At 47.2% G+C, this 26,603-nt stretch overlaps 1 protein-coding gene across 6 annotated transcripts in view; it reads left to right on the top strand.

Annotated features, from left to right (window-relative positions):
* Nucleotides 1-26,603, top strand: part of EMILIN2 (elastin microfibril interfacer 2) — a 65,801-nt gene that overhangs the window by 34,322 nt on the left and 4,876 nt on the right. For 4 of the 6 annotated variants that reach the window (XM_054672015.2, XM_063795534.1, XM_063795532.1 and 1 more), the window contains 4 exons: nucleotides 2,270-2,445; nucleotides 7,877-9,802; nucleotides 24,089-24,490; nucleotides 26,362-26,394. In XM_054672015.2, the coding sequence (XP_054527990.2) occupies nucleotides 2,270-2,445; nucleotides 7,877-9,802; nucleotides 24,089-24,490; nucleotides 26,362-26,394 (2,537 nt within the window). The remainder of the gene's footprint in view (nucleotides 1-2,269; nucleotides 2,446-7,876; nucleotides 9,803-24,088; nucleotides 24,491-26,361; nucleotides 26,395-26,603) is intronic. The other 2 variants (XM_016933397.4, XM_063795533.1) reach the window with 1 other exon arrangement.

Below are 26,603 nucleotides of genomic sequence, written 5' to 3'. Positions count from 1 at the left end.
TCTCTACTAAAAATACAAAAAATAACCAGGCATGGTGGTGGGTGCCTGTAATCCCAGCTACTTGGGAGGCTGAGGCAGGCGAATCGCTTGAACCCGGGAGGCAGAGGTTGCAGTGAGCCGAGATCGCGCCATTGTACTCCAGCCTGGGCAACGAGAGTGAAACATCATCTCAAAAAAAAAAAATATGACCCAGGCACGGTGCCTGTAATCTCAGCATTTTGGGAGGCCGAGGTGGAGGATCACTTGAGCCCAGGAGTTTGAGGTTGCAGTGTACCATGATTGTACCACTGCACTCCAGCCTGGGCGACCAAGTGATACTTATCTCTACAAAACAAAAAACACAACAAAAATCAAAGGAAACAGGGACAGTGGAAGGTGCTAGGAAGTCTAATGGGCTTGGCGGGTCCTAGCTGTCGGCAGGGCCCTCTTGGGATTCTGCAGGGTGCCTAGCCAGTCCCAGCGGGGTGAATCCTATACCCAGAGTGTAATTGTCAGGGTGTGACCCTCGGGGAGGATGTCAAAGGTCCCTCACATGTCAAAGGTCCAGCACATGATTTGTGCTTTCCTCAGGGAGGTAACTTTGAAGTCCACCTGCCACAGGGCTGGTGCTTGGGAGGGAGTTGCTTTGCTGGGTAACCCCGCTGCTGCTATTGTCCCGCCTCCCCCCATGGGCAGCTCTCAGCAACCCTGAAAAAGTGACACTCAGCCTATTGCTTTCTGGGAATTGGCTCAAGAAGAAGGCCAGCTGCTGGTGCTGGTGTAAGAAATGAAGAGGAGCTGAAGAGCTTCAAGAGAGAAGATTTGCAAGGCAGGAAATCACAATTGGGCTGAAGTAGGGAGGCCCCATCCTGTGTGGCTGTGGCTTTTGCCTGTGCTGTGAGCAGGGGCCGCTGCGGGGGCTGAACTCCTGGCTCCTTCCCTGGTGAGCCCGGGACTGCAGGGTTGTCAAAGTCTGTTGTGGGCCCAGGCCCGGCCTTGAGTCTGGAGGACGTTCCAGCTCACTGCAAAGCTCTCTGTGTGATATTCCAGGGCATGAGGGAATGTGCACTGTCAACAGGACTTTTTGAGTGCTTCCAATTCTGCTTCCTGATTTCTGTCATTGACAGTATGAACCAGGGCATCTTTGTAAAAAGTGGACACAAATAGTGTGAGCTGCCATCTGCAAAAGCTGGTGGCTACCTTTGCTAGCATCAGGAAAGGGAGGTGCAGTGGTAAACACACAGACATGATGGAGAGCAGGGTGCCAGGGATGTTTCTTTCTTTCTTTTTATTTTTTTTGAGTTGGAGTCTTGCTCTGTCACCCAGGCTGGAGTGCAGTGGCGCGATCTCGGCTCACTGCAAGCTCCACCTCCCGGGTTCACGCCATTCTCCTGCCTCAGCCTCCCAAGGAGCTGGGACTACAGGCGCACGCCATCACGCCCGGCTAATGTTTTTGTATCTTTAGTAGAGACGGGGTTTCACCGTGTTAGCCAGGATGGTCTCGATCTCCTGACCTCGTGATCCGCCTGCCTCGGCCTCCCAAAGTGCTGGGATTACAGGCGTGAGCCACCGCGCCCAGCCTCTTTTTCTTTTTTTTTGAGACAGTCTCGCTGTGTCTCCTAGGCTGGAGTGCAATGGCGTGATCTCAGCTCACTGCAACCTCCGCCTTCTGGATTCAAACAATTCTCGTGCCTCAGCGGTAGCTGGGACTACAGGCATGCGCCACAACACCTGGCCAAGTTTTGTATTTTTTGTAGAGACTAGATTTCACCATGTTAGCCAGGCTAGTCTCGAACTCCTGGCCTCAAGTGATCTGCTGGCCTCAGCCTCCCAAAGTGCTGGGATTACAGGCATGAGCCACTGTGCCCGGCCAGGAATATTTCTTTAAAACACAAAACAAAACAATCTCTAGTGACACCTGAAACAAATCCCCACAAACTGAATTGTAGAACAGAAGTTTGGTGAAACAAAAGCTCAGTTTGGGGGCTGAAAAGTATCCTTCTCAAATGGGAGTCTTGGTGGAGATTTTCTAAGCTGTGTGTTCCCCTTGCTGGGAAACGGGTGCTCAGGGCAGGTGGAGGATTGGGGAGCCCCTGCCTTCCTGAGGCTGATCTGAGTTAGGCTGAACCCCCCAGTCAGATCTGGACTGAGGAGACCAACATCCCCTCTGGGCCAGCCTGGAGAGCAGGCAGGGTCCTGCATGCCCTGAATCCTCTTTATTTGGGTCTAGCGCCGGAAGTTGCTTGTAACGGCAGCCAATAAAGAGAGATGCCATCCCTTCTGTCCACAGGTATCGAGTGAACGTCAGACCTAGATATGTCACTAGGTATAAGACAGTGACACAGTTGGAATGGAGGTGCTGTCCTGGCTTTAGAGGGGGAGATTGCCAAGAAGGTCCCAAAGACCCCGTGAAGACCCTCCGCCCCACGCCGGCTCGGCCTCGAAACAGCTTGAAGAAAGCCACAGGTAACTTCTTATTTGTGCTATTATGTATGGCCACCTTTAATATTTCTGGTGCTCCTTCAAACAACAGGATTTGTGCTTTACAATGGTGAGCTTTGAATGGCCTTCGAATAACACACATAGATACCTGCAGTAGCCACATGTGACAAATTTATTCTCAGGAGCAGTAGCAATTGTAAGACAAACTTCCTTGCAAGTAAATTGCTTTGCTAGGGCCAGCTTGTTGTGAAAGCCAATGCCTTAAACATCAGGGTAGGAAATGCCAGTGGGTTCAGACTTGTGTCACCTGGAGGCACAGCTGTAAAGAGATTCAGATGTAATGATGTACTGTTTGTTTTTACTTGGGCCCATACATCTGAATTTAGGGGGGTTAAAATTGTTTTTTATTTTTTATTTTTTTGAGATGGAGTCTCGCTCTGTTGCCCAGGCTGGAGTGCAGTGGCGCAATCTCGGTTCACTGCAACCTCTGCCTACCTGGTTCAAGCAATTCTCCTGCCTTGGCCTCCGAGTAGCTGGGATTACAGGCACCTGCCACCACGCCCGGCTGATTTTTGTACTTTTGGTAGAGATGGGGTTTCACCATGTTGGCCAGGCTGGTCTCGAACTCCTGACCTCAAGTGATCTGCCCACCTCGGCCTCCCAAAGTGCTGGGATTACAGGCGTGAGCCACTGTGCCTGGCCATCACTTCATCTTTTTAAGTTCAGTCACAATAAATGCAGCCTAGGTTTTCTTATGAAATTAGATGCTTAAATGATTATATTTTGCCATGAGGTGTTCTCAGTTTTGAAACTCACAGTTCTTCCCGACATTGTCTGTAAAAATAGATTTTAAAATGACTTTTTAACTACAAAAGTAATGCACATCAATTAAAGAATGTTTGAAAAATATTTAAGGATACATAATCTCATGACTAAATGAGAACTACTGTTGACATTTTGTTATAGAACCTTACTCTCTTTCCTATGTCTGTACATTGATTTTGTTAAAGAAAAATTCATTTATCTCACAAATATTTATTGAACTTCTATATCTGTCAGGCTCTATACTGGGTACTTGGAATAAGTGAGAAAAAAGGCAGACAGAGTCCCTGACTTCATGGAAGGCAGACATTAGAGAGTAATTACAATAATTCATGACAGATACTGGGATGAAGGGAACATGACATGGGGGCTGGTGGATTGTAATCGTTTATTTTTGTTTTGTTTCATTTTAGTTTTTGTTTGACAGAAGTTTAAGCATATTGTAGTTTAATAAGTTGAATAGCTTTATAAGGACTAATAGGAAAAACAATGACCACCCTGAAACCCTTTTTCTCATTTTCCCTTCCCATGGGTAGTACTTTAAACTCTTCAGATGAATCTTTTGGAATTTACCTCCATATCTATTGGTTTTTCATTATGGAAGGTGAGAATTTAACTCCCTTTCATCCACTCCTCAACACATGGCTCCTATCCCCCCATCCCTTCCATACAGTTAGACCATATTCTTTATTTACTCAGTATTCAATGTTTACATTGTAGTAACTATGTAGATAATGTTTACAGCTGAGCCATGTGGTGTACTATGAATAGATTTTCTTTCCTACACAGCTTTTTGATTCCTTACAGTTAAATCATTGTCTTATGTTTTTCCTTTGCTTAGTTTTCTTTTTATTGCTATTTCAACCCAACTCTTCTCTGGCTCTCTAAGTGTCCCCTCCATATGTTCAGACACAGCATTTTCATCTTCTTGAAGAAGTCTCCCTTGAGCCTTCTCACTTGCCCTACCTGGACGGGACATCCTCTTTTCCTGTCATCACCCGAGGATCTTAACTTGCCCCTCTCCTGTTGGATTCCCTGTTTCCTGTGTCCCCTGCTCCCTCTTTCTTGGCTTATCCCCTTGCTTTGCTTGAGCATGTCCTTTAGTAGCTTCATGAGACAATTACATGGGAAGCAAACTTTTTACCACTTTATAGTATGAAAACTATTTTTTATTCTAGCTTCAGAAATCTAGGTCAGAAATCACTTTCCTTCAGAATTTTGACAATAGTGCTCAGTTTTTCTCTAGCTTCCAATATTGCTGCTAAAAAAACACCAAAACTTTTCTGACTCCCAGTTTTTTGTGTGTGACTTGAGTAGGTTTTTTTGTCTCCCTTCTCCTTTTATTTTGTCCTTTTAGTGGGATTTTAGGAAGGAGTAAAAAGAAATGCTTATCCTCTGATATAGTTTGAATGTTTGTCCCCTCCAAATCTCATGTTGCAATGTGATCTTCGATGTGGGAGATGGGGTATCATGGGAGGTGTTTGGGTCATGGAGGTTGATCCTTCATCAATGGCTTGGTACCCTCCTTGCGGTAATAAATGAGTTCTTGCTCTGTTAGTACACATGAAAGCTGGTTGGTTGGAAGAGCCTGGCACCTTCTCCCTTCCCTCTTGCTCCCTCTCGCTCCCTCTCTTACCATGTGACACACTGGCCCTCTTTTCACCTTCCGTCATGAGTAGAAGCTTCCTGAGGTCCTGACCAGAAGCAGTTGCTGACACCACGTTTCTTGTACAGCCTACAAAACTGTGAGCCAAATAAACCTCTTTTCTTCACAAATTATCCAGTCTCAGATATTCCTTTATTTCAATACAGAATGGACAAACATACCCTGAATTCACTGTCATTATAAAAAAAAAATACTATTTTTACAACTTTTTCTATTTTAGAGACAGGGTCTTGCTCTGTAACCCAGGCTGGAGTGTAGTGGCATGATTACTGCTCACAACCTTGAACTCCTGGACTCAAGTGATCCTCCCACCTCAGCATCCCAAAGTGCTGGGGTTACAGGCAGAACCACTGCACTCGACCTGGAACTTATTTTTTATTGAATAACCTATAATGGACAACCTTCCATGTCATGAAATATTCTACAATACTACTTAATGGCTTGAGAGAATGTGAGTTATTGAACACCATCCTCTACTGTTGGTCACTTAGGTTGTTTGTAATTTTTCACTATTATAGATAATATATGAATATGCATCTTTTCCTATTAAATTTTTGCACTCATTTCTGATTATTCACTAGAATAAATTTCTTGAAGTGTAATTGTAGGGTCAAAAGATTCTGAGTATTTTGATACATGTTGCCAAATTATCCTTTGAAAAAAATGCAATTTGCACAGTCACCGTGGTATATGAGCAAAGCATTTCCTTACATCCTCAATCTTCCCCCCTTTGCCGCCCTTTGTTTTTATTTCCTTTGCTTAGAATAGCATTCCACTTGCATATGATTCAGTAACTTGTTTTTTTCTTTAGTGTCTTAAGAGAGAATAACGGCCGGGCGTAGTGGCTCACGTCTGTAATCCCAGCACTTTGGGAGGCCGAGGCGGGTGGATCATGAGGTCAGGAGATTGAGACCATCCTGGCTAACACAGTGAAACCCCATCTCTACTAAAAATACAAAAAATTAGCCGGGCATGGTGGTGGGCGCCTGTAGTCCCAGCTACTCGGGAGGCTGAGGCAGGAGAATGGCATGAACCCGAGAGGCAGAGCTTGCAGTGAGCCGAGATAGCACCACTGCACTCCAGCCTGGGCAACGGAGGGAGATTCTGTCTCCAAAAAAAAAAAAAAAAAAAAAAAAAAAAAAGAGAGAATAAATATTTCAGTAAGGAAAACAAGGTGTTATTTGTAGTTCTCTGCAAAAAGAATGATTCTTGGGGATTTGGATATCTGAATTTCAGATTTGGTTTTACCACTAACTTGATTTTAATAAATAATAGCTGCTATTATGAGCTTGTGCAAAAGTTCAGAGGAGGAAAAAACAATGATCGTTGAATTCAAATATCTACAACATTCTGAATTAATTTCCAATGTTTTCCAGTGTAATATATTAATGCATTTTATTTAATTGCAACCTATGTTGTGTTTGACTTTTTCCACTTTATATGTCTCACTATAGTTGCCAGGTTTGTCAGTGTTAACCTCTTTCAGTATTTCTTTCTTTCTTTTTCTTTTTCTTTCCTTTTCATTTCTTTCTTTTCTTTTCTTTTCTTTTTTTTTTTTTTGAGACAGGGTCTCTCTCTGTTGCCCAGACTGGAGTACAGCGGCACTATGTCGGCTCACTGCAACCTCCACCTCCTGGGTTCAAGCGATTTTTCTGTCTCACCCTCCCTAGTAGCTGGGATTACAGGCACCAGCCACCACATCTGGCTGATTTTTGTATTTTTAGTAGAGATGGGGTTTCGCCATGTTGGCCAGGCTGGTCTTGAACTCCTATCCTCAAGCAATCCACCCACCTCAGCCTTCCAAAGTGCTGGGACTACAGGCATGAGCCATCATGGCCGGACGCAGTATTTCTTGTATCCTGCTGTATTCAGGGCATAGTTTGTTTCTTATTGTCCTATTGCTGCAGGTTTCAATAGTCTCCTTTTTATTTACCTCTATGTCTATCAATTTATCTTCATTTTATGACTCATCACTATCATTCCCCCCTTATTATTAAAAATTAATAATTGTTTCTTTCTTTTGGATTTTTTCCTTGGTGTTTTCTCAAAATAAGATTACCCAAAATTCAATGTTTGCATTCTTCTTCTTTTTTTCTTTTCTTTTTTTTTTTTTTTTTTTTTAAAGATATAGGGTCTCGCTATATTGCCAAGGATGCCCTTGAACTCCTGGGCTCACGCCATCTTCCTGCCTCCCTAGTAACTGAGACTACAGGCACACACCACCTCCCTGAGCAACTTTCAATATTTGCATTCTTTGACGTAGTGAATCTTACTATATATGGTCAGACGGTGCTGTTGCTAGGAGACACTGATGAATAGTTGCTTTATCTCTGTTGCTTTTTGTCTCCCAAACTGCAAGCAGGGCTAAACAATGTCTATGAGACTCTTTGAGCACAGAGATGTTAATGAAAGTAAAGGACAAAACATTCAGGCACTGCTTTGAGGATAACATCAGAAAATATGATATCATATGATATCACCATCCAACAGCTAATGGGTGGATCTTGCTAAAGTGGTTTCTTGTGGTTTTACTGTATGCAGTCAACTCTTGGGGTGTGGCTGCAGTTCACTAATATGGGAATTAAGTGTTCATATGATAAAGCGGATAATGAATATTTCCCCTCAGGGTGAAAGAGACCATTGATTATCTAATAGGTGTCATGTACATATTATTTTAACAGCTCTAGGAGCTGTTCTTCTTTATAGATGAGAGGATTATAGTTCACAGAAGTTAGTTAACTTGCTCAAGGACAAACAGTAAATAGCAGAGCCAGAATGCAAGTAGAGGTCTATTTGACTACAAAGCCCATACTCTTTTCTACTGTACCACAGTACTTACCTACAATTGTGTATTGACCTGTGAGTGAAGATGTACATGTATTTTGTAGGTACCTTGTTTATTGTCTTGGCAGAATCTGGCTAAAGGTAGAAAATGTTCATTCATGTCCAACTTTATCTTTGTAACAGATAATGAACCCAGCCAATTCTCAGAGCCCAAGAAGACTTTCTTCCCAACTGGTACAGCACAACCAAGCTGGGGGGTAGATCCAAAAGAGGGGCCTCAGGAACTTCAGGAAAAGAAGATACAGGTGCTAGAGGAGAAGCTTCTTCGACTCACAAGGACGGTTCTTGACCTCCAGTCTTCCCTTGCTGGAGTGAGTGAAAATCTCAAACATGCCACTCAGGATGATGCCAGTAGAACACGGGCACCAGGGCTCAGCAGCCAGCACCCCAAGCCTGACACCACTGTTAGTGGAGACACAGAAACGGGCCAGAGTCCTGGTGTCTTCAACACTAAGGAATCTGGCGTGAAGGACATCAAGTCTGAATTGGCTGAAGTCAAAGATACTCTAAAGAACAAAAGTGACAAGCTGGAAGAGCTGGATGGAAAAGTGAAGGGCTACGAAGGGCAGCTCAGACAGCTCCAGGAAGCAGCTCAGGGCCCGACGGTGACCATGACAACCAACGAACTCTACCAAGCCTATGTGGACAGTAAGATTGACGCCCTGAGAGAGGAGCTCATGGAGGGCATGGACAGAAAGCTGGCTGACCTGAAAAACTCATGTGAGTACAAGCTCACTGGCCTCCAGCAGCAGTGTGATGACTATGGGAGCAGCTACCTGGGAGTGATAGAGCTCATAGGGGAGAAGGAAACAAGCCTGAGAAAAGAAATAAATAACCTCCGAGCCCGGCTACAGGAGCCTTCAGCCCAGGCAAATTGCTGCGACAGTGAAAAGAATGGTGACGTTGGTCAACAGATCAAGACATTGGACCAGAAAATCGAGAGAGTTGCTGAAGCCACCAGAATGCTGAATGGAAGACTGGACAATGAGTTTGACCGCCTTATAGTTCCAGAGCCAGATGTGGATTTTGATGCAAAATGGAATGAACTCGATGCAAGGATCAATGTGACGGAGAAGAACGCTGAAGAACATTGCTTTTACATTGAGGAAACCCTTCGGGGGACCATTAATGGAGAGGTGGGTGACTTGAAGCAGCTTGTTGATCAGAAAATACAGTCTCTGGAAGACCGTCTGGGGAGCGTTCTCCTACAGATGACCAACAACACTGGTGCAGAGCTCAGTCCCCCAGGGGCAGCAGCCCTGCCAGGAGTGTCAGGGTCAGGAGATGAACGGGTCATGATGGAATTAAACCACCTGAAGGACAAAGTTCAAGTTGTTGAAGACATTTGCCTGCAGAACATCCAGGGAAAGCCTCATGGGATGGAAGGTGCCTTGCCAAACAGGGAAGACCGCGCAGTACGCGACAGCCTGCACCTTTTGAAATCTCTCAACGACACGATGCACAGGAAGTTTCAAGAAACTGAACAAACCATCCAGAAACTTCAACAGGATTTTAGTTTTCTTTATTCTCAATTAAACCACACAGAAAATGATGTGACTCATCTTCAGAAGGAAATGAGCAATTGTAGAGCAGGTGAAAACGCTGGCATGGGTGGGTTCACTAAGGTGGGTGAGCAAGAAAGGACAGTGGACACCCTGCCGTCCCCACAGCACCCCGTGGCTCATTGCTGCAGTCAGCTGGAGGAGAGGTGGCAGAGGTTGCAGAGCCAGGTCATCTCGGAGCTGGATGCTTGTAAGGAATGCACGCAGGGGGTCCAGAGGGAGGTCTCCATGGTGGAGGGCAGGGTGTCTCATATGGAGAAAACTTGCAGCAAGCTGGACTCTATCTCAGGAAATCTTCAGAGGATCAAGGAGGGGCTCAGCAAGCATGTCAGCAGCCTGTGGAACTGTGTCAGGCAGATGAACGGAACGCTCAGGTCACATTCCAGAGACATTTCTGGCCTGAAGAATTCAGTCCAGCAGTTCTACAGCCACGTCTTCCAGATTTCTACTGATTTGCAAGATCTGGTCAAATTTCAACCATCAGCAAGTAAGTTGAATATTACAGTTCTATTTCTTGTATTTCTTTGCAGCACGCAACAACATTTTTAAAATAATTTTTTGTTCATTTTTGATATTGTTGAAACTTCATCAGGTAAAAATGTGACAGTATGATGCTAGATTTTGGACAGTTCACAGAATGAACTAAATGCCATCAGTCCTACCCAAATGTGGTTCATAGATTGGTGCCTGAATTATTTGGTGCTGAGTAGCAATAAGATAAATATATATTCTCAGTGTTAGTATTTAGGAACTTCTAAAATAATTTGACAGACTGGTTGCAGTGGCTCATGCCTGTAATCCCAGCACTCTGGGAGTCAAAGGAGGGTGGATCACCTGAGGTCAGGCATTCGAGATCAACCTGGCCAACATGGCAAAAATCCGTCCCTACTAAAAATACAAAAATTAGTTGGGTGTGGTGGCACGCGCCTGTAGTCCCAGCTAGTCGGGAGGCTGAGGTGGGAGAATTGCTTGAACCTGGGAGGCAGAGGTTAAGGTGAGCCGAGATCGCATCACTGCACTCCAGCCTGGGCAACAGAGTGAGGCTCCATCTCAAATAAATAAACAAACAAACAACATTGCAGTATTTAAGCAGATGATCTACGTATTTTACAAAAATATCAGTTCACAACACATTGAAAATAAAAAAGGAAAACTGGTTCTTCCCACAGACGGATGGCAAAATATTATCTGTAGAATCAGGTTGGTGAGCTCAGAGTCGGGGTCAGATTTTTGGCATAACAGCTTGGGGCAGTGGGTGTTGTCCTCTCTTCTACCTAGGGAGTCTCCTATGTACCTCTCTTCAAGCATCACTTTTTATCTGTGTCGTTATCATCTTCAGGGCTTAGCTGATGGCAGATAGGATGCTGTCATATTTGTTTCCAGACACAGACAGGACCGTGGATGAGAGCAGTTTAGGGGCAGGAAGTATCTAAAGCTCCATAGTGCCTGCATCCAGGAAGCTCAGCAGTAGTGCTGAGAGCAATGCTGGCTACATCTTAGGCACTCAGCAAATGTTTGTTGAATGAATGAATGTGAATGAATGAATAATATATGTAATAAGATTTTTTTGTTACTTGGGAGTGCTAAACGCAGCCTTCTCAAAGGACAGAGCTTCTCTTGTACCTGGGTTTGTACTCTGAGACAGCCTCAGACATAAGCTAGCCCTCTAGTTGGAGTCTGGGCGTGAAAGGAAGGAAGAGGGAACTCGCGTTTTTGAACACTTTCTACGTACAGCACTGGCTTAGTCCCTTCAGGGGGACTGAATCCTATCATGGCCTCACAGAAAGGCTGTTTTCCAACAGGGAAAATGTGCCCAAAGTCATGTGGCTGTTCAGTGGGGGAGCCAGGATGGGAACCAGGCCAGACTGCATCCAAGAATTGTTTTCTTGCAGTCCAGCCATGATGACTGTGTGTCTCCCAGAACTGAGTGCAGACTTACTTGGTCCATGGGGACTTGTTGAGGGGCCTGCTTTGTGCTAGAAGGAACCTATTTCCTGACCTCCCCCTCCCTGTTTTCTTTTCTCCCATCCTTGCCTTTGGGACTTTTACCTCCCCGACCTGGTTCCGCTCTGGGTGACACAGGCCCTTGCACAAGGAACTGAGATTTCATGGCCTCTCTGAACCTTGGGATTTTATGATCAAGTCCCAGATGAGACATAAAACCCAAGGCAGGGCAGGCTAGAACGTGGGAAGCAGGCGAGCTCTGCCTTGGTCAGGGAGAGCCAGGGCCAGGTCCTGGCAGCTCAGGAGGGTGGAGAGGGTCCGAGGTAGGTGGGAAAATGCCCTGGATGTCCCCAGAGCACTGTGCTTATCTTGCAGATGACGAGTCACCTAGGCCCAGGAGGACCAGGAGCCTGGCCGCCACCCGAGTGTCCAGCCCACTGCACCTCACTATTTATAACCCAGCCCTTCCCCCACTCCAGGGCCACTCAGCTCCTCTATCTCTGGAATGTTGAGTAGAGGTCACAAGACCATGTATGTGTTCATAGAATGATTGTCCCTTGTGGTGACAACGCTGTCTGGTCTGTGTCTTACGATAACAGGTTGAATCAGATATTTCCAGTTGATTTGGAACTCCCTGGTGGCGTGGGAAGCTGTGTTAACATTTTCGCATTTGTCTGTTGCAGTAGGAGTTGGGGGGTGAATTCTTTTAAAAGAGAATGTGCCATACAAAACATTATCCCTTTGGACTGAACTCATCGTGGTGAGTGTAGACTGCATGGAGTTTTGAGAATTTCATTGATTGGAAAAGAGCCAGAAATAAACAAGCAGAGCCTCCTCTGCCCTTGTCTAGCATCCAGGTCTAGGAGACCTGGAACCTGAGTATCAGAGGTGCATGGGAGAATCTGGAGCTAAGGTCACAATGAAAGTGACATGTCAATCAGTTAAAAGTCAACAGAATGTTTATTGAGTGCCTACGATGTGCAAGGCTCTTGGGGGACCTGGAGATAAGTAGGCATAATCCTTATTCTAAAGCATTTGCAATCACAGTGGGAAAGAGACTCACAGGTCTGCAGAGAGATGAATGAGATTGTTTCTGGCATAGCGGTTTATCCCTTTAGTTCATAAGCTCTTACTGAGCCCCTATTATGTGGTAGGTAATGGCTGTGTGGGGGAGTATGTGGATAAAAGTCTGATGGGGAAACAAGCAGACAGATGGTCACAGGAATGGGGTGTGCATGAGCCACCTTGAGTGTTCAGAGAAGCACCCACAGTGGAAGTCAGGGAGGGATTCTCAGGAGAGAGCCCTGAGCTGAGCCCTCAGTATAGGTATTTACCGAGCAGAGTACAGAGGCTGATGGGGTGAGGAATAAGGTGAGATGAGAGAAGCTTCCAGGAGGAGGTGTTACTGGATCTGATTGAGGGATGGGTGGGATTCAGAAAGCAGGAGGGGAGGACATTGTGGATTAGCTATTTATTGCTTTATAACAACCCATTCCAAATCTTGCTGGCTTAAAACAACAAAGATGTATTAGTTTCCATTATTCTGTAGGTCAGGAACCCCGGCAGGGCTTGGCTCAGCGGTTCTTCTGCTCTATGTGGCATCAGCTTGAGTCGCCCACTCAGCTGCATTCAGCTTGCGGTTGACTGGAAGGTCTGTGAAGACTCCGTCATATGTCTGGTGCCTCGGTGCTCCTCCACCTGGCCCCTCTCTCCATATGGCCAACCTGGGCTTCCTCACAGCATGGCGGTGTCAAGTAGTCAGACTATGGCGACTGTCAAGGGAAAGTGGATGCTGCTGGGCCTCCCATAGGCTAGCCCAGAGCTGGAGTAGCATCACTGCCACATTCTATTGTCAAAGCACGTCTGCTCTTGAAGGGTGATGTGGCTGGTATGTTTGGGGAGGGAAGGGGGATTAATGGTGGTCATGATATCTACCACAGTGAGCACAGATCCAGAGGTGAAGATGTGTGATGGTTTTGGACCAGTAAGCAGATCGCCAGACCAGGAACACACACTGTGGTGTTTCTACTCAGCCTGTTGCCCTCTTCACAGATCCTGTTTCCTTTGGAAGCATCACTGAGGTGAGGCTGAATTATCCAAGAAGCAGCCAACAGGGGAGAAGAAGGGCCTTCAGCTGATGCTTAAATAGATCTAAGTCTCTTTTGTATCCTTCTGTTAAGGGCATATATATATAGCATATGTATATATTGCATATATATAATGAATAAATAAATACATATAATTGTTTTTGAGATGGAGTCTCCCTTTGTTGCTGGGGCTGGAGTGCAGTGGCGTGATCTTGGCTCACTGCAACCTCCGCCTCCCGGGTTCAAGTGATTCTCCTGCCTCAGCCTCCCAAGTAGCTGGGATTATAGGTGTCTGCCACCACATCCAGCTAATTTTTGTATTTTTAGTAGAGACAAGGTTTCACCATGTTGGTCAGACTGGTCTCGAACTCCTGACCTCAGGTGATCCACCCATCTCAGCCTCCCAAAGTGCTGGGATTACAAGCATGAGACATTGCACCAGGCCAGATATATATATTTGAGACAGGATCTTGCTCTGTCACCCAGGCTAGAGTACAGTGGTGCAATCACAGCTAACTGCAGCCTCAACTTTCCTAGGTTCAGGTGATCCTCCTACCTCAGCCACCCAGGTAGCTAGTACTACTGGCATGTGACATCGCGCCCAGCTAATTTTTTGTTATTTATTTATTTTTTTAGAGATGGGTTTCACCATGTTGCCCAGGCTGGTCTCAAACTCTTGGACTCAAGTGATTCGCCTGCCTCAGCCTGGGATTCAGGAGTGTGCTGTAATTACATGTGCTGGGAATTACAGGCATGAGCCAGTGCACCTGGACAATTTTTTTTTGGAGTTGGGGGTGGGAGGACAAAAGGTCCACAAGTCTGGGCACAGTGGCTCATGCCTGTAATCCCAGCACTTTGCGAGGCTCAGACGGGTGTATCGCTTGAGCCCAAAAGTTCGAGACCAGCCTGGGCAACACAGGGAGTCCCCGTCCCTACAAAAAATACAAAAAAATATATACTTTTGAGAAAATGGTCCAGGCAGAGGGAACAGCATTCTCAAAGGCTATGAGGAAGTTCTTTTGAAAAACCCAGAATACTGGTATGGCCAAGCGTATAAGCAAGGCAGAAGGTCATCAGCAATGAGGTCAAAGCGAGGGTAGGAATGAGATCAGGCAGGCTTTCTAGGCTGTGATAAAGGAGTTAGATTTTAAGTACCGTGAGAAACTATTGAAGGATTTTGAGCTGGGGAGTGATTACTTCCGTTGAAATCTCAGCTCATCCATGCTTGTAAACAGTGGAGGATTAACTAATGTCCTGGACTTGGTAATCACTCAGGAAAATTACCTATTACTTAAACCCTCCATACCCTAGAATGGATGTTTAATCTATTCATGACTGAACTTTTCTCCCTTTCTCTACCTATAAACCCCTAGGCCTCCAGCCTTGGAAGAGAGAGGGCCTGTAAACACAGCAGACACAGGGTGAAGGGCCCTGGTGGCTCCGGGGATGCTGTAGGTGGCCACAGGTTTTTTTGCTTTTCTTGCTTTCCCTTTCTTTTTCTTCTTTTTAAAATAAGCGTTCAAATAGACAGTATAAAAAGCCTTAGAAATGGCTGGGCGCGGTGGCTCATGCCTGTAATCCCAACACTTTGGGAGGCCAAGGCAGCAGGATCACTTGAGCACAGGAGTTGAAGACCAGCCTGGGCAACACAGTGAGATCCTGTCTGTACAAATTAAACATTAGCTGGGTGTGGTGGTGTGTACCTGTGGTTCCACCTACTCGAGAGGCTGAGGCAGGAGGATCCCTTGAGCCCAGGAGTCTGAGGCTGCAGTGAGCTATGATCACACCGCTGCACTCCAGCCTGAGCAGTACAGCATAATCCTGTCTCTTTAAAAAAAAAAAAAAAAAAAAAGCCTAGAGATCTCCCTTTTCAGCATTCACAGCTTCATGTATCTCGTGTATCAATAGTTTTTTTGAGCAGAATCTCATCACTTATGAACAAATTAGGTTATAAATGGAAAGGAGGCTCGAGGCCCTTTATTCCCTATGCAGTGTAGCCACGGAGTTGAGCCCTCCTTCCCAGATGGACTCGCTCCCATTTTCACAGGTGCGGGGAGCATCAGGCCTTCACACTCTCTCAGCAGGCATCCTCTTTTGTTCCTTTTCCCCAAGTTGCCCAGCCTTACCCCGACTCGAGTCTGAGTGACCCATGAGTGATTCATAGGGAATTACAGGTATCCCCACAAGTGGGGGTGTGTCCTGGCCACAGGGTCTGCCTCCCAGGCACTGGGTGACCAGCAGAGGCTGTCTCCCTGCCTGGGACCCAGGACTGGCCCGGCCTGCAGCCCAGTGGCAGCAGCATGTGGAGAATGGGGCAGCCCGCCCTCCCCAGCTGGCTTTAGCTTCCCCTGGCCCCATACAGAGGTTGAGCCTCAGCTGGACCCTGCCTTCCCACTGTTCCTCTCCCAGTAGAGGAAGGAAGGGGTGCTGGTGGCGAGCAGGAAGGGAAGGCAGAGGGACGTAGCTGTGTGCAGGGGACTTCTCTTTCCAGATGTCATGCTTCCAAGTAGAGACAGATGTCTCTTAGATGTCAGCACACTAGAGATAATGGCATCACTTCCTTTTTCTACTCTCCCACCCCTTTCTGCTCATGTCTCTGAGTAATTTTCATCATAGCATTTCTTTTAGGAGTGCTGCAGGTTTAAGCATTACTATTTTTATTGAGTTAAGCTATAAGAATGAAAAAGCACAGCCTTCTCAAATAACTATTTAACCAGAAAGCCTGGCCAGGGCACTGCCTGATGCCAACATTCTGACCCCTTTGCCCCAACTCAAAATCAGCTGAGTTTGGGGAGAGTTTAGGCCCAAGGTAGCATGATGGACTTAGAGTTTTATAAACATATAAAGGCTCAATAAATTGCTTATATTCAGGCCATAGGGAACTCCTGACAACTCGCCCCCTTTATCCTGTAGGCACCAGGTTTCTACGATGCCCTTTGGTTCGTGTAAACCACAGCTGCTCTACTGCATCTTAGCCTTGAACTTAGAGCTGCAGTGTTCTGAGAATGGAGCTTTCCCAGAGCTGCATGCATAAATGCCTCTGGGATCTTTAAAAAAAAAAAAAAACAAAAAAACTCCTCGGCTCACTCAGGAGATCGCTGCTCAGCAGCAGGGATGAGGTGAGGGCCAGGAATTTGTAATTAAATTTATAACTAAAAAAACTGCTAGCTCTAGTCCTGGAAATTGAAGGAAGGCTACCCCAGAGGCAGAGGGATCTACCCACCCCAGGTAAGCTGTGCCCAAAAAGAAAGAGGAGGTGGGGGGGAGGGAGGACACAGAATGAACCACTGACTGACACTGCGCCACCAATAGAAGTCAGCTTTGTGTGAGCCCACTTATGGACTCGATTCTGTTCCAGTTTTTGAGGTCTCTCCTGGTGGCTTACTCATTTAGCTTTATAGTGAGTCTTAAAATCAAGCAGTATAGATCCTCCTATGCACTTCCATATAAATTTTAGAATCAGCTTGTGAATTTCTTTCTTGCTATTTTATTTTTTTTCAGCAGAGTCTTGCTCTGTCACCCAGGCTGGAGTGCAGTGGCACAATCTCGGCTCACTGCAACCTCTGCCTCCTGGGTTCAAGCAATTCTCCTGCCTCAGCCACCCGAATAGCTGGGATTACAGGCGCCCACCACCACGACCCACTAATTTTGTATTTTTAGTAGAGACAGGGTTTCACCATGTTGGCCAGGCTGGTTTCAAACTCCTGACCTCAGGTGATCCATCCACCTCAGCCTCCCAAAGGGCTGGGATTACAGGCGTGAGCCACCGCACGCGGCCCAGCTTGTGAATTTCTTAAAAAAATTTAAAAATTCCAAGAGCTGCTGATGCTCAGCTGAGTGAGTGCCTTCTCTGTTGGGGTTCTGTAATAGCAAATTACTTTCCAGCTCAAATGTATTGCCACAGATTTTAGCACACATGACTAAAGCTGTATTTATATTTCAACATCCACGAGTTTGTACTTTGCAGAAATTTAGACGCATTTTCTGTATTTAGCCCTATCCCATGAGTTTCACCATTCTTATGTCTGGAATCTTATTATTTTGGTGTCAATATGGTCCCTTCTGCAGTGCAACCAACACAGTGCTCCCTCTTATAAGCTTGAGGGTTTTTTTTTCATTCAAACCAAATTCAAAAACAGCATTCATTCATTCATTTATTTATTTACTCATTTATTTTTGAGACAGGGTCTTGCTCTGTTGCCCAGGCTGGAGTACAGTGGTGTGATTATAGCTCACTACAGCCTTGAACTCCTGGGCTCATGCTATCCTCCTGCCTCAGCCTCCTGAATAGCCAGAACTACAAGCACACATTACCATGCCCAGCTACTTTTTAAAATTTTTTGTCGAGACAGAGTCTGGCTATGTTGAAAGGCTGGTCTTGAACTCTTGGCCTCAAGCAATCCTCCCACTGCAGCCTCCTAATGTACTGGGATTGCAGGCATGAGCCACAGTGCCCAGCTCAAAAGCAGTGTTGAGATGGACATTGACTTGGAGTAGAACTATTCCAGGGAATGCATGTTTGCCTTCTCAGCCCCAGGGATACTTTTACATGCCTACTTGTCAGCCACCTTGGTGGCCTGCCCTCCTGTCCCGCAGGGGAGACCAACTGTTTCTCCGAAAAAGCCCCTTTATCTAAGCTCACCCCGGGCCCATTTAGCACCACAAGCGACAGTTTCTCTGAATTTTCTGATGAGTCCAGCATTTCTCATGCTTCAGTCCGTGATGGTATGGGGTTATTTCCCAGGAACTAGAGCTTTGCCACTCAGCAGAGCAGTCAACTGTGAAAGCATCTTCCATCCATCCGCCTAGCATTCTGTATGTCAGCACTTTGATGCTTTTTTTAAAAAAAAGTCTGAAGTCTTGATCAGCATCTTTAAAATACTTCTCCAGTTTCAGCATTTGGTCAGCAGGTATACCTTCTGGATGGCAGGGAGATCAGATTTCACCTTCACTGGACTTCTGATGAATTACACTTAACATTTGCACAGTGTTTTACAAATAGCGGGGCATTAAAAGGGCACACCCACATCCATTGCTTGGTCTGATTGGCATCAATTTCTGCCTGGATGACAGGAGGGCACTGCAGGTTGAGCCCGTTGCATGGACAAGGTTTCAGTGGCTTTCCCACAGCCGAGTCTCAACCACAGGCTCTAACAGCTAAGGCCAGGCTTTCTCCAACAGCCTCTTCTCTGTGACAAGACACCCCTCAGTTGCCAAGAACAGGGCCAACCCTTTCCCCAGGTCTCCTCCTGCAGCCCAGCTGCTCAGGGCTCTTGCAGAAAGCAGGGCTTCCTGGAGACAACAGGCAACCCCTGACTCCTGTAATGAGCGAGGGTGTTAGTTCAGGGGGAAGACACTCGTTTTTAGCACATCAGCCCCATGAATTATTGGGGATTTTCTTAGGAAAGTCTTTGTTTTAATAAAAGTTGAAATTGATGTTTGGTTTTGAAATTGACTTTTAATAGGAGCTTTCGAGGAGAGGGAATGGCCTTTAATCCCTACATGTCAGGTTCACCCATGGTGAGGCTGTGACCCTACCCGACTCGTGCGGAGTGTCAGGCAGGCCTGGTGCAGTGTGGCTGGTCTGTCCCTATCATTCCTCAGGAGTTAAAACACATGAGGAGCAACCTTGGCTCTTATGAAGAATTCATTTCAAATGGTCTGTTCTTGAATTAGAAACACATGTTCAGTTCAGAAAGCAGTCGGCTGCTGGAGAGGTCTCTTTCCAGAATGAGCAGAGTGCTATCCAGCCTTTGTTAGGACTTGGTCGTAAATGTGTGCGTTCGGCACCCCACGTGATGCTGTGGACTAAGCTGGAGCTAGGAGAGGCCAGGGCTGGGGGCACCCATCCCAATGAGACGTCGCTTTTTCATGACTGTCTCTGCTATGATGTGGCGGGCTGCTTTGGAGCCTTCAGCCATCCACGGCACTCATGCACGGACTCCCCAAGGAGATCCACTGAGGATATCTGGCTCAAGGAATATCTTAGTTCATTCTTTTTCCTCTGCCTTCCACTAGTGTAACAAGTCTGGGTGTTGAGGGTGTAATGGATATATTAAAATGGATTATAGTAAAAGACAGAATGATTACTGTCCTATATGTATCAGAACTGCCTTGTTAGGACCCCAGAATGGCAATTATTTTTGGCAAAATTAGGATTCCCAACTTAATGGCTGGCAGGAATTAGGGTGCATGGCCCATAGCGCCTGTCATAGATAGGTTGAGCCTTCTTTTATTCACCCAATACTTAAATTGTTCAATGTCAGTTACCAGGCCTTGTGCTAGGCCCTGGGGATGGCAGAGAATTAAGATGCTCAAGTACTCATCAGTCAGCCAGAGAGGAAAGGTCTGAACCACAGAAAGAGCCCGCAGAGGTCCATGTTGTTTCCTGGTGCAGAGGCAGGACTGTTCAAGCCTGCTGGGCCAATCCAAGAAGGCTTCATGGAAGAGGTGGTTTTGAACTGCGACTTCAGGAGTGGGTGCCGTTTCTCTCAGTGAGGGTGCTGGAAGAGGCCATTTCAGGGGTGCACATGGTAAAGGCACGAAGCCAGGGAAGTCACATGAGAGCTGGGTACCAGTGAGCATACTGATGGCAGCCAAAGGAGGCGGGGGACTCAGAATGTCAGACCGAAGAGAGTCAGTTTGATTTTTACGAGAAGTGGAGAACAATGGAAGATTTTTGAGCAAAAAATAATATGATTAGAATGCTTTCTAAAGAGCATTCTGGAAAAGGTGTGAATGAAGGATCCAAGCAATATTTCCAAATTAGAATCAGCTGGGTTTAGCAACAAATTTGTGTGTGAAAGAGCAGGAGGGGGAGACCAAAGGAGAAGGAAGAGTGAAATAGGACTCCGTGTGCCTGGATGAGGGAGAACAAGGGCGGATTTCAGAGGAAAAGGGTGATTTGACGGGTTGGTGGGGACAGGGGAGAAAATAAGGGCCAGTTTGGGTGGCCTGTGCTTTGCCATTTTAAGATGCTTTGCTGACTAACTTACTGAGGGTTGAAGGACAGAGGAAAATTCTGTTTTCCCCTGAGTTTTAGATAGAGAGACATACGCTTGGGCTAAAAGGAAGAAACTAGTGGGGAGGAAGGAAAGAGAGGTTGAGAAGAGAGAGGAGTGATGTCAGATGGAGCTGATCCAAGAAGAGGAGGGAGGGTGGGGCGGGGGCTCAGGCAGAGGCGTGTGCCCTGGGAGGCAGGCCAGCTTCTGAGCCAGGGAGATGGTGTCCAGAGAGGAGGAAAGAAAAGAAAGATGAGGAGTCAACTCAAGTGTGCTTGGATTAGAGGGGAAAGGGCAGAAACAGGCCCTCAGTGTCTTCTACAATTATATTTTATAAAAATAAGTAAAATAACACTAAGAAGCTCATAATGAAAACCAGCTCCCCTGTTCCCTTCCCCATCCTTCTTCCCACGCCCCAGAGGCAGCCACATGTAAATCTTCCAGCTGTTTCTTTTCTTTGGTACTTACCTCTGTATTTCGAAATTGATTTATCAGCTTTAGACATTGTATATTGACTCCCCTTCCTCCCAATTGCCAACAGAGTTATCCTACAGTCAATATGCAACATCTATGCTATGCTGAGCTCAATAGCTCTCTAAGGTTGTGTTGCTTTCCTTTTTACTTTTCTCTTAATTGGTAGTAGTGTTGCTTATATCCTATGTATCTATTTTGGAGTCTTCCTACCCTTCAACAGCCTCTTAATAAAATTTTCTACATCATAAAAAGTATCAGATCATTTGTCAGTTCCATTTTTTAAAAAATTGACCTCCCTCCTGGAATTTTTGCTCTTTCTGATCTAACCTGGACTGGTTATTTTCTAGACTTTTGCAATAAGGCTTTCAATCTGAGCCTGCCTTCACTACTATCCTAGAAAAGTCTTTAGCCTCTCTCCCCTTTCTTTTACTCTCTGTTGCTTTTTCATGGTTTACTCCCTTGTTTCAGTAGTGCACATTTCCCAATACCTTTTTAAGAAAGGGTGCGTGAGAGATGGCATTTTATAATTTTTTAAATATTGCCTGTCTAAAAATATCTTTATTCTACTCTTGTAATTGATGGGTATTTTTGCTGGGTACAGATTTCAAGGTTGACAATTATATTCTAGCATTATTTGATGACATTGTTCCCTTCTCTTCTAGTTTCCAATACTGTTGAGAAGCCTGGTGATGCCTTCCTGATTTGCAGTCACTTTTTATATTTTTTCCCTTGAAAGTTTGTAATATCTCCTTTTTATCTTCAGTGTTCTGAATGTGGCTTGGTTTATTCCTTTTATTCAGTAATTGTGCTGGGATCTTTCATTTTCTTCAGTTCTGGGAAGCTGTGTGTTTATTTGATAATTCTCTCCTTACCATCCCATTACCCCTACATACCAGTTTTTCTGATTTCTTTTTTTCTGGAAGGACTTCCTAGGTTGACCCTTTAATTTTCTTATGATTTCCTTCCTATTGATCATCATTTCGTCATCATCTTCTACCTTCTGAAAGATTTCCTTGATTTTTGTCTACCAACCCTTTCATGGAAATCTCTGATTTTGGCAAGTGCCTTTTTAATCAGCAAAGGCTCACCCTTATTCTCTGACTATCCCTTTTGTATAGCAATCAATTCTTGCATCTTGGATGCAGTGTCTTTTACTTCTCTGAGGGTAGGATGTGTTTATTTTCTTGCACTGTGTCTGTCTCTTTAGAGTTCCTTTTCTTTAGTTGGTGTGGCTTGCTTTGGTCCCTGTTGTTCACACAGGCGGCTTTCCTCATATGTCAGGTGATTTTGACTTTGGTTCACATTTAATGGGGAGACACTAGATAGAGTTTCATGACTGTGGGCATCATTATAGGGTCAATTTGAAGAATCCTCCTATATCCAGCTAGAGGTATAAGCAAGTGGCTGGGAGCTTAGCAGAGGATGGGGACTGTGAGCCTCCTTATTCAGGGAGCAGACTTTCACTTAGTGTTTTTAGACTGGTATCTTACTCCTATCTTCCACTGTAGCTGGTATCTGCATGTTTTTCAATCCCTCTGCCTCAGTTTCTCTGTCTAACCCAGCCTTTCTCAACCAGGGTTCTAAAGAGATGTAAATCCTGATGCCATTCTATTGTATGGAGTGAACTAACTTCTCTGTATCTAGAATGGAATTAGCTCTGTATCATCCTCAGGGAAAACTGAGAGAGTAATCACTCAAATTGTTTTCTCTTGGGCTTCTCTCATGGAACATTGGTTAGGAAAGGCTGTTGGAGAAACTGCCTCTCTCAGGGTGTTCTGGTAACCTGCCTCTGTGGGTGGGGCGGGGTGGGGCATGTATTTGATCTGCCATATTTATCTTAGTTTTATTTTTTTAATTTTTAGTTGTTATGTGTACAGAGTAGATGTATATATATGGGGTACATGAGGTATTTTGATACAGGCATGCAGTGTATAATAATCAGGGTAATAGGGTATCTATTACCCAAAGCATGTGTCATTTCTTTACAGACATTCCAATTCTACTCTTTTATTTAAAAATGTGCAAAAGATAATTGCTGACTGCAGTCACCCTGTTGTGCTATCAAATACTAGATCTTATTAACTCTGTCTAACTATATTTTTGAACCCATCAACCACCTCCACTGCCCTTCTCCTCAGCTTAGTGAGGCTGGAGTGCAGTGAGCGATCTTGGCTCACTGCAACCTCCACCTCCTGGGTTCAAGTGATTCTCCTGCCTCAGCCTCCCGAGTAGCTGGGATTACAGGTGTGCTCCACTACACCAGGCTAATTTTTTTTTTTTTTTGGATATTTGGAAGAGATGAGGTTTCGCCATCTTGGTCAGGCTGGTCTCGAATTTGGGGGCTCAAGTGATCTGCCCGCCTCGGCCTCCCAAAGTGCTGGGATTACAGGCGTGAGCCACCGCGCCCAGCCCGCTTAGTGAGTTTTAAAACAAAACTAGACGGCAGGTCAAGAGGCAGCCACTGATTTTTGTTGGGTCCTAAACAAAAATCAAATTTGTTGCGCTTTGGAACTCTGGGCATTGTGGGCACCAGACTGATGGGGGCGGGGAGGATGGCGTTTCTTTGCGAGTGGTTCCTCAGCCAGACCCGGGTATTTTTAGGCGTCCTGTGGACGGTCGGGAGGGGCTTCCTGGAGGGCTAGTTCCAGGAACGAATTCAAAGGAGGAAAGGGCGGCAGCTTCCGGCGCCTTCCCAAGAGGGCCGGGAGATGTAAATCAGGAGGTTCCTCCGTTGGAAGTCCCTTCGGCTGGCGACGTGAGCGCTGTGGCTGTGGCCCTCGTGGAGCCTGAGCCCTCCTCATGGCCTCAGCGCAGCCTCGGGGCCTCCCGGCAGGGTCCCTCGGCAGCCCGCGGGAGAGGCCGTGGGGCCCTGGGAGGAGTGTGGTTCAGAGACTGTGAGGGGGTCGGTGGCCTCAGGTCCCTTTCAGTCATTTGCGATGCACCCATGGTTTCCGCGTGCTGTGAAATCGGGAATTGTTGGATGCCGGAGCCAAGAATGAGGCCGGTTTGGAAAGTGCAGCCGTCTAAGCAGGAGAGGCTGGAAACCCCCCAGCCCTGGGCAGGGGTCCCTGGCGGCTTCCGGGTGGCCCACGGCGTCCTCGGAAGATGCAGGCGGACGCCCGTGTGTCCTGCTAGCGTGACGTCGCAGGGGTGGCCGCAGAGTCCTCACGGGGACCCCACTCGCCGGGACTCATGGAGGGGACCCTGACGGGGCAGTCAGGGCTGAGGTTTCCTAATGCTGTGTGTTTCTTTTTCCCCAATGCCCAGCAGAGGAGCCCTCGGAGGCGCCCTCGCCCCCGCCGCCCGCAGAGGCCCCCAAGGAACCGCTGCAGCCCAAGCCCACCCCGCCGAGGCCCAGCGGCCCCGCAACCCCAGAGGACCGTGGGCGACGGCCGTCTGCGGGCCATCGGCCCGTCCTGCCCCATTGGCCTGTCCTGCCCCAGCGGCCCCTGCTGCCGCGGCCCCCTGAGGAGAGGCCGCCCCCGCCCGCCTGGCCCGGCCGGACTGCGCTGCCCCAGCTGCCAGGCTCCACTGGGGTCATCATGGAGACGGGCCAGGCTGGGCCTCCCGCAGGCGCAGGCGTGTCTGGGCGGGGTCTGCCGCGGGGCGTGGATGGCCAGACCGGGAGCGGGACCGTACCCAGCGCAGAAGGCTTTGCGGGCGCACCAGGTGAAGCCCAGGGCTGCGGGGGGAGGAGTGCGGGGCTCTCCCAGAACTTCCGCCTGAGCCTCGGGGTCTGCTGAGGGGCTTGGCGGTTCGGGGTCCAGCCTTCAGGGGGGCAAGTTCAGAAATGCAGCTTTGGAAGGATGCCGAGGCCTGAGGGACCGCTCATGCTAATCCAGCACACGGAGGCTGGGGCACCTCAGGGACAGTGCAGTCGTCTATACTTAGAAATACTGAGTGGCCCCGCCGGTTGGAGTACCAGTGCCACACGGGCAGCTCATTGGTTCCCAGCAGGAAGGATCTTGGAAGCCAGAAGGGTATTGGGAGCTTGGGTAGTAGCAAAGCAGGTGGCACAGCAGCGTGGCTAGGCAGGAGGGCTGTCTACCACAGGCTTTGGGACTTGGGGCAGCTTCCTGAGCTCTCTGAGCTGCAGTTCCTTCAACCACAAAATGAGGAGAGTGCAGGACCTCAGAGGGTTACTGTGAGGATGGAGAAAAGCCCAGTTCAGTGCCCCACTGGGAAGTGCTCCCCATGAGTTGTGAATGTCCGCACCATTACTGTCGTGGTGACAGTGGGGGTGGTGTCAGAGTAGAGACAGGAGAAGGAAGTGAGCATTTGTGGGATACCCACCACGTGCCAGGGACTGAACCGTATCTGGATCTCCTGCAGCCCTCCCAATGGCACTGTGAAGCCAGTGTTGTTTTACAGATGAGGAAACTGAGATTTGTGGCTATAACAGATAAACAGATGACCCTGAATGGGGCAGGTTATGTCATCTGCCATAGATACATGCATAGAACAATGCATAGAACAATGCATAGAACAATGCAAACCAGTCCCCTCTGAGTCAGACCAGGCTGACCATCAGGGACATGCAGACACTGGCAGGGCTGGGGTTGTTCCCCATCGGTGATAGCCTGGCCCCATGCCCTGATGCCCACGGCTGTCTGGAAGGCTGGGTCACTGCTGAGAAGACAAGGAGACATTTTCTCTCACCAGCTTTCTTTTTTCTATTCCTTCTTAGACACCTGAGCTGCGGTGATCACAGCTCTTAAGCAGATGTCCTGCATTTTCTAAGATAACACTTATCTTCTGTTAGTTCCATGTATCATGGATGCTTAGGCTCTCTTGGGCTATTTGTTCCCTCATTTGTCCATCCACGCACCCTTCCATGCATGCAGCACTCACCCATGCATCTATCCGTGTATCCCTTCCATCCACCCTTCCATCCAGCCACCCACCCACACATGTATCCATGTATCCACCCATCGATACATCCATCCACCCACATATGCATCCTCATGCAGAGGCTGGGGCACCCCAGGGACCCACCCACCCATGTATCCATGCACATATCTGTCCACCCACCTATGCATGTGCACATCCTTCCAAACATCAAGCCATGCACTCTTCCCTGCATGCATCCACTCATCCATCTATTTGTCCCTCCACTTCTGCACCCACCCATCCATGCCTCCATTTAATAAGTACTGCATTCAGTCTAGTTGAAGGTAGAGCTCTTGAACAGATAACACTGCTAGAGGGCAAATGTAGTTGGCTTGTGTGACTCTCTCAGTCACAGAGAAGTCTCCAAGGCTCCAGTGCCCATCTCTTTCTTTCCTGCAGCCAGCTTGCCCTCAGTGCCCTCCTCCCCGCCAGGGATAAATGGGCTAGTGAGGAAGCAGGGACGGGCTGGTACAAATGTGCCTCTGCTTGAAGGAGGGCAGTGACAGTGGGTGCCCTTGTTCTATGTCTGTTTCTATAGTAGTGAAGACTCGATTTGAACTTGTGAGGAGCAAAGAGGAAAAAGGGGGCTCAGAACAAGGAGCTGGTGCTTAGGATCTTGTTTCACATGCCATTTCCTTTCTGTTTTTCAGGATACCCGAAGTCACCTCCTGTAGCTTCCCCAGGTACGTCTGCTGAGAGACCAGGAGCAGGAGGAGCGGTCTCCTTGGTGGCCTCTGCCCCTCCTCTGCATCTCCTGCCTCCTCCCTCCAGGCTATTAGCACAAATCAAGCCTGGGCCCAGCCCTTCCCCACCCACCAGCACTGGGACAGCCCTCTGCTGACTATAGTGGACCAAATTCCCCAAGGTTTGCTCCCCAGAGAGGGTCAGAGTC

Source organism: Pan troglodytes, chromosome 17 (assembly GCF_028858775.2).
Source record: "Pan troglodytes isolate AG18354 chromosome 17, NHGRI_mPanTro3-v2.0_pri, whole genome shotgun sequence".
NCBI classification, from domain to species: domain Eukaryota; kingdom Metazoa; phylum Chordata; class Mammalia; order Primates; family Hominidae; genus Pan; species Pan troglodytes.
This window is presented reverse-complemented; position numbering and strand designations above follow the sequence as displayed.